Source organism: Ascaphus truei, chromosome 12 (genome assembly GCF_040206685.1).
Source record: "Ascaphus truei isolate aAscTru1 chromosome 12, aAscTru1.hap1, whole genome shotgun sequence".
Taxonomy (NCBI): Eukaryota; Metazoa; Chordata; class Amphibia; order Anura; family Ascaphidae; genus Ascaphus; species Ascaphus truei.
The window spans coordinates 35,055,492-35,067,582 of NC_134494.1; the positions used below are offsets into that span (position 1 = coordinate 35,055,492).

General features: G+C 41.2%; 1 protein-coding gene across 2 annotated transcripts in view; it reads right to left on the reverse strand.

The window, feature by feature from the left end:
- Nucleotides 1-7,658: 7,658 nt before the first annotated feature.
- Nucleotides 7,659-12,091, reverse strand: part of LGR4 (leucine rich repeat containing G protein-coupled receptor 4) — a 46,869-nt gene continuing 42,436 nt past the window's right edge. For both annotated transcript variants that reach the window (XM_075567297.1, XM_075567296.1), the window contains exon 17: nucleotides 7,659-12,076. In XM_075567297.1, the coding sequence (XP_075423412.1) occupies nucleotides 10,800-12,076 (1,277 nt within the window). In that variant the 3' untranslated portion in view covers nucleotides 7,659-10,799. The remainder of the gene's footprint in view (nucleotides 12,077-12,091) is intronic.

Below are 12,091 nucleotides of genomic sequence, written 5' to 3' on the forward strand. Positions count from 1 at the left end.
TATACATATATACATATGTAGTCCCCTTCCCCTATGACTAAGGGAACTACGCGTGCTGAATACCTGCTTGCTTACAGGAGGCCTAAGCCTCCACCGCTGGGAGCCTGGGGTGAGCTTGTGCTTCCTCGGGTACAGAGCCTCCACCTATGAAGGATCCCAGCGTGGGCGGGATAACCCCTCACAGGAACCAATAGAGTAAAGAATGATACACTCAGGTATATAACTTGTATTTACTGTAACACACTATAACAATACAATAACAACAATACATATATCACACCCATGCAGCAACGCAATGTGATAAGCCAATTTCCCCCACAGTTCGGAGGGTGCCCCGGGCACCTACGACCCAGTGTCCACAGAAGAGTGCCCACCCCAAAGTGTACGAAGGTAGCGCTACCCTCCCTGTAGGCTTCAGGAGTACTGAGTCGTCTGCTTAGGTGGTAATGAGACAGGACAGGCTTATGTGGATCTGTGAGATCTTCTCTTGGTGTTTCAGCGCCTCCAGCTGTGATGGAACCCCGGGTGTATGGGTGTCAGCCCCCATCACTGCACTCCTTACCCCTCCTAACCAGGAACTGACACAGGCAGAGGTATTGTTGAACAGGATTTATTGTGGTGTATACTTGCAGCAGTTCTTCATAGCAGCATGGTCTCTCTGAAGTCCCAGGACTTCTAGATGGTGCTGCCCCAGTAGTGTAGGGCCTTGAATCTTGGTATTCTCGCAATGGGAGAGATTGACAGCGCTTCCTCTCTCCTTGGGGAGGAGGCAGACTCCTCTAACTTTGATGCTCCTCCTTTGGAAACTCTGGAAGGGGCGGGCTCATTGACTGTACCCATCAGTGATAGGCTATACACAGGCCATGAGTCACCACCTTCCTTCCTTCACTCTCTAGGATAGCAGAATGGGTGTTACTGGCCCATAGATTAACCCGCAACTGCCTGGAACTTAACAGGACTTATATAGCAGATATACTATGTGGGGAAAGATAGGTATTATGGGACATACCATGTTATACATGCAAGAATATTATTTCTCTTACTCTTATGCTGCAGCCTTTTCCTTTTTTTTTTTTAAATATCAACCAGAAGTACTGTATTGGTTACGTTGATATCAAATTTTAAAAGACTCAGGTTTGAATAGGTAATTTTAATAACCAGTTTTTTTTTTTTTTTTTTTGCTACTCAGTTGCACAATATTTTTGTTTTGCATATACATTAATAGTGTGCTGGATACAAGCATTTACACTAATGACCTAGAATGATACTTTGTTAATTTCTTATAAAATAAAATATTTAATAAACTCCCACCTGAAAGAACATATTCCACTTGTTATACAGAAAACCAAGTCACATGAATAAACAGGCAGCTTACAAATTAAATGGGGAAACATTAGGTGAATCCTTGATGGAGAAGGAATTTGGAGTGCTTCTAGATTGCAGGCTTAGCAATAGTTCCCAGTGTCAGGCAGTAGCTGCAAAGGCAAACGAGATTTTATCTTGCATCAAACAGGAAATGGATGGAAGGAAAGCATAATTATGCCTCTCTATAAACCAATAGTAAGACCATACCTTTGAATATGGAGTACAGTTTGGGGCACCACTCCATAAAAATACATTATGGAACTAGAAAAAGTGCAAAGAAGAGCCACCACATTAATAAAGGGGGTGGGGCGCCAACTAAGTTAAATTTGTTTACATTAGAAAAGAGGCATCTAAGTGGGGATATGATAACTATATACAAATTTATTTTGGGACAATACAAGGCGCTTCAAAATAACTTTACATCCCAAGGACAGTACAAAGGACACGGGGTCATCACTTAAGGTTGGAGGCAATTTCATCAAAGGGGTACTTTACAGTAAGGGCAGTTACCTGGAATTCATTACTCATGGAGACTGGGATTTCAGATACAGTAGATATCTTTTTTTTTTTTTTTTTTTTTTTAAAGTGGGACATTTTTTGAAGTGAAACTTCTTTGCTGGCACCTACAAAAGTTTCGCTTGCGCAAATTACCTTCGTGGTAACGGAAGTAGAGTAACGGAAGTGACGTGGTGGCCTGTGTTGGCTGTGCATGGGCAGAGGCCTCCGGCACATGGCGTGCATACACAGAGGCCTCCGGCGCACGGCACGCATGCATAGACGCAAGGGGACGCATACAGTGTTACAAAATGGGTTAAATGTGAAGTATCACATGGGTAAAATTGAACAAAAGGTGATGTTTAATGGGTTTAACTGAGGTGATAGATGATTGTGTTGTCCTGGCAAGCTCTGGGTTCCGGGTTCCTGACTACAGGAACCCCCTTCTTTACAGTCTTCCCTTACATTGTGCCAGTGTTTCTGGCAGAGTTCCATGGTATGCTGGTTCCCTGCGGTCTTCAAGATTGAAATGCGTAATTACCTCTATTATCTTCATAACAGCGTTCAATATGGCCTCCTCATTCTCTCATCAGTTGTGACTCTGGATGCGGCTGGTCCAAAAATTGACCAGCAAGGTGTCATCTACATTCAATTTTACCAGGAGGTACACAAAATAATGTTGTTCTGTCCAGGGCCGGAAAACACATTCAAGTAAATGGGTCTGAAGATGTCTTCTAGCACTGGAAGGTGCACTGGAGCACACACAAAGACGTTTCACTTCAAATGTGCGTAGAATGGAAACTGGAGAACTTAATATGTAAATAGGATTTTTTCCCCCCCATTAAAATGAAGCAAGTAAAAGTCTTGTGCATCGGCTGAAAGGAGGGGGAGAAAAAAAAGTGCTGTACAGATTGTAAGATTCTTGTTTTTTCAGTCTTGTTTTAATGGAATTGCAACCTTAAAGCTGCAGACCAAGCAATATCCTACGTGTTGTTTTTTGTTTTGTTTTTATAAATCAGTTCTGTACTATGAGAAAATACTTGTAGCATTTTTTTTTTAAACAACTGAATTACATTTTTAATGTATTATAATGTAACAATCATTTTTTTTGTTTCTATAGCAACCATTTACACAGTCACATCCCTTTCCTCTTCTGAAAGAGGCCCTGGCACACCTCTTTTTGAGCACTGCCCCCTCTAGCAGTGCACCAATTGTATCTAGTGACTGGTCACATGAACTTCCCCACAGAACTTTGCATCTTTGGACCTCTTCTGCTGCACTGGCAGCCATTTAGTGAACCCCCGAGCCGAATCTTCACCGATCATCAACTTAGCTAATTACTTATCATTGTGTGGATTGCAGTGATGCGCATATAGTAAATGGACATTTTTTTTAAATACGGCATCTTGGACTGCTGCTTTAAAATACCTGAAGGCAATGTTCTATATAAAATAATGAATTAAATAGAAATAGCCATGTTAGTTTAGTTGCTATGCGCTGTATAAAATACAAATTGTTTAACCATTGACCAACTGGAATAAAGCCAAGGTCAGTGTGGTTTGAACACACAAGCAACAGATTGTAAACTAGATGGACAGAACAACCTAGAAAAGGTAGGTCTTACCCTGGTCACCAATTGCGTCTGTGACTCAAACTGTGCAGAATATGCTCTCATTTCAGATTGGGTTTCATAAGTAATTAACAATGATTAACTAATCATGTGCTGAAGTGTCCTTTGTTTGTGCAGCAATCCCTTTGTTAAAAAGAAAACACGGTCACATGAATGTTTGGCATGTACCGTAAGCAGCAAACCGCTGTTTAACTTTAGTCTTAGTTTATTTATTTATAAAGTGTTTTACCAGGAAGTAATAAATACATTGAGAGTTAACTCTCGTTTTCACTTATGTCCTGGGCACAGAGTTATGATGACAGATACATGGTTACAAATACATACAGCTCAACGCGAATCCGCTTATAACGCGATGCCTGCGCGGCTCCCAATTTTCGTATTTATGAATACTTTACAACACGATTATTGGTATCTTAAATACTTTATTGTACAATGCATACAATTGTACATTATTTCTAACGCGATTCGCTTATAACGCGATGCGATTCTTTGGACCCCAAGCACAGCGTTATAAGGGGGTTGAGCTGTAGTTACATTAAGTGAGAAAGCAAAGACAAACATGTTTGTATCGCCACGCATCAGCCGCCCATGTGCGTGCGTGATGGACACATGCAGTGGCTTCAATTGGTTTCTATCTGGCACGAGCGATGCCGCTCCCGCCATTGGATCCACCATGGACACGGCCTAAGAGATAATATGTTATGGGCATATGTAACAGTTACAGACCAGATTAAAATGTGACAGCTTTAGTTTTGAAAGAACTTAGACTGGTGGCGGCTGTGAGAGTCTCCGGTAGGTTGTTCCAGTTTTGGGGTGCACGGTAAGAGGAGGAGGAGCGGCCGGATACTTTGCTGAACCTTGGGACCATGAACAGTCTTTTGGAGTCAGATCTCAGATGATAAGTGCTGCATGTGGTAGGATTGAGGAGCTTGTTCAGATAGGCGGGTAGCTTGCCCAGAAAGTATTTGAAGGCAAGACAGGAAAGGTGAACTTTGCACCTAGACTCAAGTGATGATCAATCTTGTTCTTTGAGCATTTTGCAGTGATGTGTTGTAGTTTGCATTGGAGGACAAAATGGCATATTGAATTGTAGAGGGTATCAAGTTTGCCACGGTGGGTTTGGGGTACTGTGCCATATACTATGTCCCCATAGTCTATAATTGGCATTAGCATCTGAGTGTGATACACTTTATGACCAGCAGACTTAGAGAGGATTTGTTCGTATAAAGTACACCTAGCTTGGCATAGGTTTTTGGTCAGCATATCAATGTGCATCCCAAAAGTTAAATGGGAGTCAAAGCATATGCCCAAGTATTTAAAACTAGTAACAAGGGCTAGGATGCCATCAGCGTTGGTTCTGTAGCCTTGGTCCCAAATGCCATTGTTACAGTCTTGTCTGTGCTTAAAAACAGTTTGTTTTGGGAAATCCAATTTTCAAGTCTTAAAACGTCAGATTGCAGTACGTGTTCAAGGTCGGAGAGACTAGGGCTGTGTGCATATACGATTGTGTCATTTGCATAAATGTGTATTGAAGCTTCCTTACAAGCTGTAGGAAGATCATTGATGAACACTGAGAAGAGTAGGGGCCCCACAACAGAGCCTTGTGGGACACCGCAGGTGATATCCAAGGGGTTGGCATTAAGAGCCTGAGATGGACACATGTTGGGATCTACCTGATAGGTAGGCATGAAACCAGTTTAAAGCATGCTTCCCTATTCCAGAGCACTGGAGTGTGTTTAGCAAGATAACATGATCAACAGTATCAAAAGACTGAAATATATCTATCAATATTGTACCAGTAAGTTATCTCAGTTCTATTCCACACTGGATCTCATTGCAAACTTTTAGCAGGGTAGTTACGGTGGAGTGTTTGGGGCGAAAGCCAGATTGGAATTGGCTAGGGAAATTTGTCTTGGTATAGTAATCGCTTAATTGGGAGTGAACACATTTTTCCATGACTTTGGATAGTATTGGGAGAAGAGAGATTGGCCTGTAGTTTGAGACAGTGTTTTTGTCCCCATTTTTGAAGATTGGGACACCTCTGGCAGTTCTCCAGGTTTTAGGGATAAATGGCCTGCAGACATAATAGTTGACTAGGGAAGCAATTAGTTTGGCAATGGCTGGGGCACAAAGTCTTAAGAACTTAGATTGCAGTAAGTTAGGTCCACATTGGCTGCTTAGTTTTAATTTGAGGAGCGCTTGTGAAATCTCCTCTTCAGATACTGGGACACATTGAAAATTATGGGCAGTGTTCGGAGAGGGGGGGGGGGCTACAGGGGTACTCTTAGAATGAGGTTCATGTTTGTTGTTTGGGTTTCGCTAAATAGTAGCACACCCGACAAAGTATTAATTGAATGCATTTGTAATATCAGTGGGATTTGTTAAGAGTAATTTCCTCCTTAATGATATTACATGGTTGTAGATGGCTGGAATATATTGTTGATAACTTTCCATAAGTTAGCTGGGTTTGATGTATTCTGGCAAAGATTGTCAGAGTAATATTGCGCTTTTGCGTGTCTTATTTGCCTTGTGCACATATTCTGCAGGCATCTGTAGTGATTAAGATCCTTAGTAGTGCCAGTTACCTTGTAGCTTTTCCCACAAGTCATCCCTAAGATGGTAGAGGGCTATAAGGTCGATTGTAACCCACGGAAGGTAGCGCCACCACCACCCCCCCCGTACCCTTATTCTGCGCAGTGGAGCATGGGTACCACAGTGGTTTAAGAACTCGGATTGGAAATAATCAAGTGCAAAATCGGGTTTGGGAATTAAGTCGATCCTGTACCAAGGGCAGCTGGTAAGGTCAGCCAGAAACTGTTGTGGAAGGTCTCCCGTGGGGCACGAAATGAAGCAGTGCACTGCCTTATGAAAAAAGATGATGGGAGCCGGATCGCAATAAAAATATTTATTTGGCCATCAGCAACATACTAATATAGAGATACGGGAACCTCCAACGCGATTCACGTAGTTGTGTGTTTTATCGAAGACATTTTTGATAAAGCGCACAATGGCGCGAAACACTTTTGCGTAATACAGGGCGTATGATGATGATATGGGGTGTGGGCCAGGAGGGAGGGGATTGTAATGGATAGAGAGAGTAACATTTCCATGAGGCCACAAGAAAGAACAGAGTTGAGATAATAAATCTAGTATTATGCTAGTTATCACAGAGGTAGGTAATGTTGCATGAAGCTGTTGTGAGTCAAGCGTGTGTGCAGAGGTGTGCCTTTTCCTTGCCAAAAGGTTTTGCTGCATTTGCAATGCTAGGGTCTGTTCAGGGTCTAAAGAGTGATTTGTGGGGGGGAGGGGGAGAGAGATGGGAGATTCAATTGTGTGCAGTCAAGTGTTGGGAGAGGCTGCAGTAAATAAAGTGTACAGGGGGGGGGGGGGTTAAAAGTGCCAGCTAACAAGCATGGAATCAGGTAAGCTCACTGTTTGTTGCCTTGTGTAGAAGTTTGCAGAAAGATGCAGTCCCCAGTCAACTTATTGTTACACTATATATTCACTTAAAGATGTCACTAAGATGCCGCACTCTTAAGATGCAAATGCGTAAACCCTGCTAATGCCTCCCTTCAAATAGTATCAGATTTCTACAACAGTCACATGACCCTCCTCCCAATAAATCTGCCTGTTACAAACAGGACAATTATCAGCACACAATTAACAAATCAACTTTGATATTCTCAACACTCACAGACAGGGTGGGGGATGAGTCCTATATGCAGGGATTCGTTGAGTTAAACATACCTTTAGTGTTTCACTCCTTAAATTCTTCTCTGGATCTTCCCCCTTGTCTGTCTCCTCCAGCCTCTTCTCGTCCCCCTTCTCTGTCCCCACCCCCTCACCTCTATGCAGTCTCTCTCCCCTCTCCCTTTTGCTTTTAGCATAGTTATATTTGCTCGCGGGAACCCAGTTAAGTTGTTGCGTTCTTTACAAAAAGTTGCTTTTGGACGAGCGAGCAGGGACATTTGAGGGCCTTATTTATCAGATCTCCCCCCAGAATGTTGTGTCTTCATGTTTGTCTGCATTACTTTTTTAATATGCAATTTATTTAAATAAAAAAATAGATTTGAAAATCAAGTGAAAACATTTAAACTGCTCAGCAAAACAATCTCTGTGAAATGTAGGAAGAGAACCTTCATGTGATTATTCACAAGTAACAAATACACAAAAGGAAATAACCCTTTACTTGTTAATGTTTTGTCATATAAAAACAATTGCAATATACAGAGTATAAATCCCTCCCATAATTTTGATATACAAATTTGTTTTATTACAGTGACAATGTACAACCAAGTTTATTTACAATGCAAAAATGTATATAAACCAATTTATTCTGCTACTGGCAACCACTATAGTTTTAGGAGGTAGCTTTAATGGACAAAATAAACTGAAGCTATACAGTATATCCCATCATGTACTCTACCAAAATAATTTATAATACAAACATAAAAAATATGCACAGTATATACAGCTTAATTTGTAAAACCGCAAGCTAGCTTCACTGTTAAACAGGAATGTATCTAGAAAAAAAAAACGTGTGGCGGTGGATCCGATTTAACAAATTGTGCCTTATTTGTACAATGATTAATTACATTCAATGGATCTGAACATTAGCTAAAAACAATATACACATCATTGTATCTGTGATTTACAGCTGATAACATCTGAAATGGACAGGTTTACCTTAAAATCAGAATACATCACTAGCAGAACTGTGGCATTTATCCTTTTCCTCACGGTTGCTTTTAAACTTATTTTTTTTTAAATGATTCCAAAGTTTTGTTCAATGTATTAAAAAAAAAAAAAAAAAAAAAATCAACTTTGAAGTTAAGTGCTTATAAAACTAATTACTATAATTAAAGTCTGCAATTTGTACGCCAGGATTCAAGCGAACAAGCACAAAGACGACCGTCTTTCATTTTTCTGAGGAGTGGCAGTTTTTATGTCATATCTGATGGTTCTGTGCGAGAGGCGAAGCTTATGTACCAGCAGACACCAGCTCACAGGTCTCTTAATGTATTACTTTTTCACAGGATAAAGAACTCACTTGGTCAACGAAAGGTATCCCAATCCAAGTGAAATTTCCATTTCCAGGACCAACACAACTATTAGATCATTAGAAGTGTGACCTAAACACGTTCTGAAAGTTCTCTTGGAAATGTTTGAAAACCACGTGAAATAAACCGTGGGAGTGGTTTTCGATCCATGATCTTTTTGGTTTTATTACATTATTTTTTCTATATTATTTTTTTTGAAACCAGGGGAGTAGCAGTTCTACATCCCGCCCTTTAGAACACACTGAAAACGAAAGCTTTCAACTATTAGGGAAAAAAAATAAATTACTTTTTTCTAATTAGAAAAAGCGTCAGTGACCAAGATTTAAACTTTTAAACAAACAACTTGTGAATTCACAAAATTGTTAACTGTGATTGCACCTTCAACACTTGAAATTAAAAACATTTCAATGATTGAAAAACATTGTTGGATTGAGATGTGGGAACGTGAGATTTGCTTGGCCGCCATTTTGCTCAAACTTTAAAAAAAAAAAAAAAGTTAGAAAGTTCCCCTTAAAAAAAAAAATAAAGAAAAGTTAACAATTTTGCTGGGGCTTGTTTACATTTTTCAAAGTTGGTGAATTTCACAAGCCAATCTATACTTAAAACATCCGCACTGAAATAGGACGCTTTTTTTTTTTTTTTGTTTTTTTGCAACAAAAACATTTCAGGCTATGGAATAGTTTGTCTGTTCTCTGCAAATGATTAAGACTGATAAACACACAATTCCAGCAAGCTCTAACTGCAGAGCCTGGTCCTGGGGTTAGAGCTTGCTGAAATTGTGTGTTTATTCATTTTAAATTTTCAACTGGTATCAGTTGATTGGAGGTTAGTGGCCCCACCTCCCAGGGTTTAAGCTCACCCCTCCCCACGTATTAAGTAGCAGGTTTTTCCATGTACCTGTGCAGGACAGGTCTATTAAGACCATTCTCCCTCCACTGCAGAGGTCAATGAGAATTCTCACAGGTAGTGGAAGGACCTGCATATGCTGGTCATGCCGTGACGTGGCTGCAGGCTTATAATGCTTTGGCCAAAGGGTTTAACTAAATGACCCTTATTCATGAGAATACCAACATTGAAGTATTTAACTATGTATTTTGTCACATTGGATGTAGCATTGAGTATTTTTGTTTTTTGCTGTAACTATTAAAACTGTGCTAACTTTTCGTTCAGGGAAAAAAGGCAACATTTCGCACGGTTCCAGAGCTTGAGCCAAAAGTGCGCACATCTCTATTATTGAACAATACGTTGCAGTCCCTTGTGAGCCAAAGGGTTAAATGAACCAGGTGACTTGAGCGTTGAACTATACCTAGAATGGTCACCCTGGCTAACCTCGTGTTATTTAGGGCATGCCGTTATCTGCAGGACAAACGCCAGAAACAAACCAGATAAAGCACACTGTTTCCGCCAGGATCATTTGTGAGAACAGAACTCATTGATTCCACCTTCCCCTGTGACGTTTTAGCCCTCGGTAAGTGTGACCCATGCTACATACAACACTGAAATAATTTACGTTTTTATCATCTGGTTTACCATATTCTGCAGTTTTCAGAATTCTTGCGTAACAAAGATCTGTGGTTCAGCCTACAAACACGGGTGATTGCATATGTGGATTATACCATTCTTACCTTCACTGGATTAGTAATTTGTTTGATTACATTTGGAGCGCACGACTGCCATTCTCGCATTAGATTTGGGAGAATAAATTTCCCTTTTTGGCCCTACAGTAAATGGAGTTACTAAACCTACAACAAACATGTTTTCCAGAGACAATTTTGCCGCAGAAAGTGGCGCTATTTGAAAACTATGAACAGGTGTCGTCCTTATTCTACTCCGCAAGAAAATATAATTTCCCCTCACACCTCAACAGAAACTAGATCCATGAGAACACAACATGAAAAGCAATTTAAAAAAAAGGACATTATACTGTATAAAAAGGAACCACATACTGCTTACACAGATAATACAATATTTGGGTACAACTTTTGGTTTACAAATTATTTATAGTCTGGGTTGAAGTATTCTTTAACTTTTTTTGCTTCCCGAGAGGCATGTAACACGTTGCATATATTTGCAATGCATTGCATGCTCGACTGTCAGCAAAGGGTTTCATCTAAGTGTTCAAGAAGTCTTTCGCCCCCTTCCCTTCTTGTGACATGGTTACAAAAGTGCTCCATTGCTGCGAAGTCCTTACTGGGCTGTACTCTCTCAGCAGCAGTTCTGTATTCCGTACAGAAAAAGTCCAGTCGGAGTCAGTCTTTCATTCTCGGTATATTGTACGAATAACGAACCAAGGGAAATCCCCTACTCTGATAAAAGCAGGCCCGACCACACGCCTGCACTTGGTCGGAGCTGTCCGATACAAAGGAGTCTTCCTCATCGGCACAATCCGAGTGTGCAGACTGGGTAACAAAGTCTGACCAGAAGCTGTCAGGTCGGTGACAGGGCACGACTGCCAGGGTAGGGCAGCTATGCGACTTTATTAAGTGTTTGCAAGGTGGAGGGTTCTTTAAAAGAAATGACTCGCAGTAATCGCACACTGCAAAGTTACCCTGCAAATGAGTATAAATGCCGAAGTCATCGTAGAAATCCTGGGTCACACACCCCCTTTGAGCATTGGAGACGACGGCTAAGGAGCCACTCTTCTTGGTCAAGTGCCATCTCAATAACTTCCAGTCTTCCTTAAACTTTGGATTGAAGAAGACATACAGCACTGCATTGAGGCAGGCGGGCAATGGGAAAAATATCAAAGTAACAGACTTCATGATTTCAGGACTAATGGAGATCGCAGTGATCAATGGCGCAAATGAGAAAAACGCAACCGGGCAAAAGAAGATGCAGTTGGTGAAGATTAGCCAAGCAATATGCTTAATCATGCTGGACTCGGCATTTTCCGAGAGGTCTTCTTTCTCCAAGGTGCAGTAAAGTTTCGTGTATGTTATAACCATGATCAAAAAAGCCAAGGAGTTTAAGAGGACTAGGGTTACGGTGAACCCCAATGAAGGCGTTTCTCCAGTAGGGAAAGGCAAGCACAGAGGCGATGCAGAGAACTCTCCAACATGGAACAATGGCAGACACCCTGCAGCTATAGCAAGCAGCAAAGCGAAAAGTGAGGCAATCTGACATTTCCGGAGATGTTGGCTCTTCTCCTTCTTAATGATATCCGTCACTGACAAACTTCGCTCAATGGCTGCCAAGGTTAGGAAGAAAATTGCACTCTCCGAAGAGAAAATTGCAAGGAATCCAGCTACTTTGCATCCGCTCCCCGTCTCCCACCATATGCCAAAATCCGCAAACTGTCCCCAAGAGATGGCGTCCAGCACAGTAAGAGTACCAGTGTACACTCCCATGAACAGGTTGGAGATGGAAATCAGGCCGATAAACCATTTGGCGGACGACAACGGAGAACAAGAAGCAAACGTTGTTACGATGACCACCAGGTTGAAGCTCAACGCAAGGAGGAAGATGAACCACACTGTGAGACGTATCATCCAGGTACCAAGCAGATATTCACATGGCTTAAAAGCACCTACAAGAATAAAAC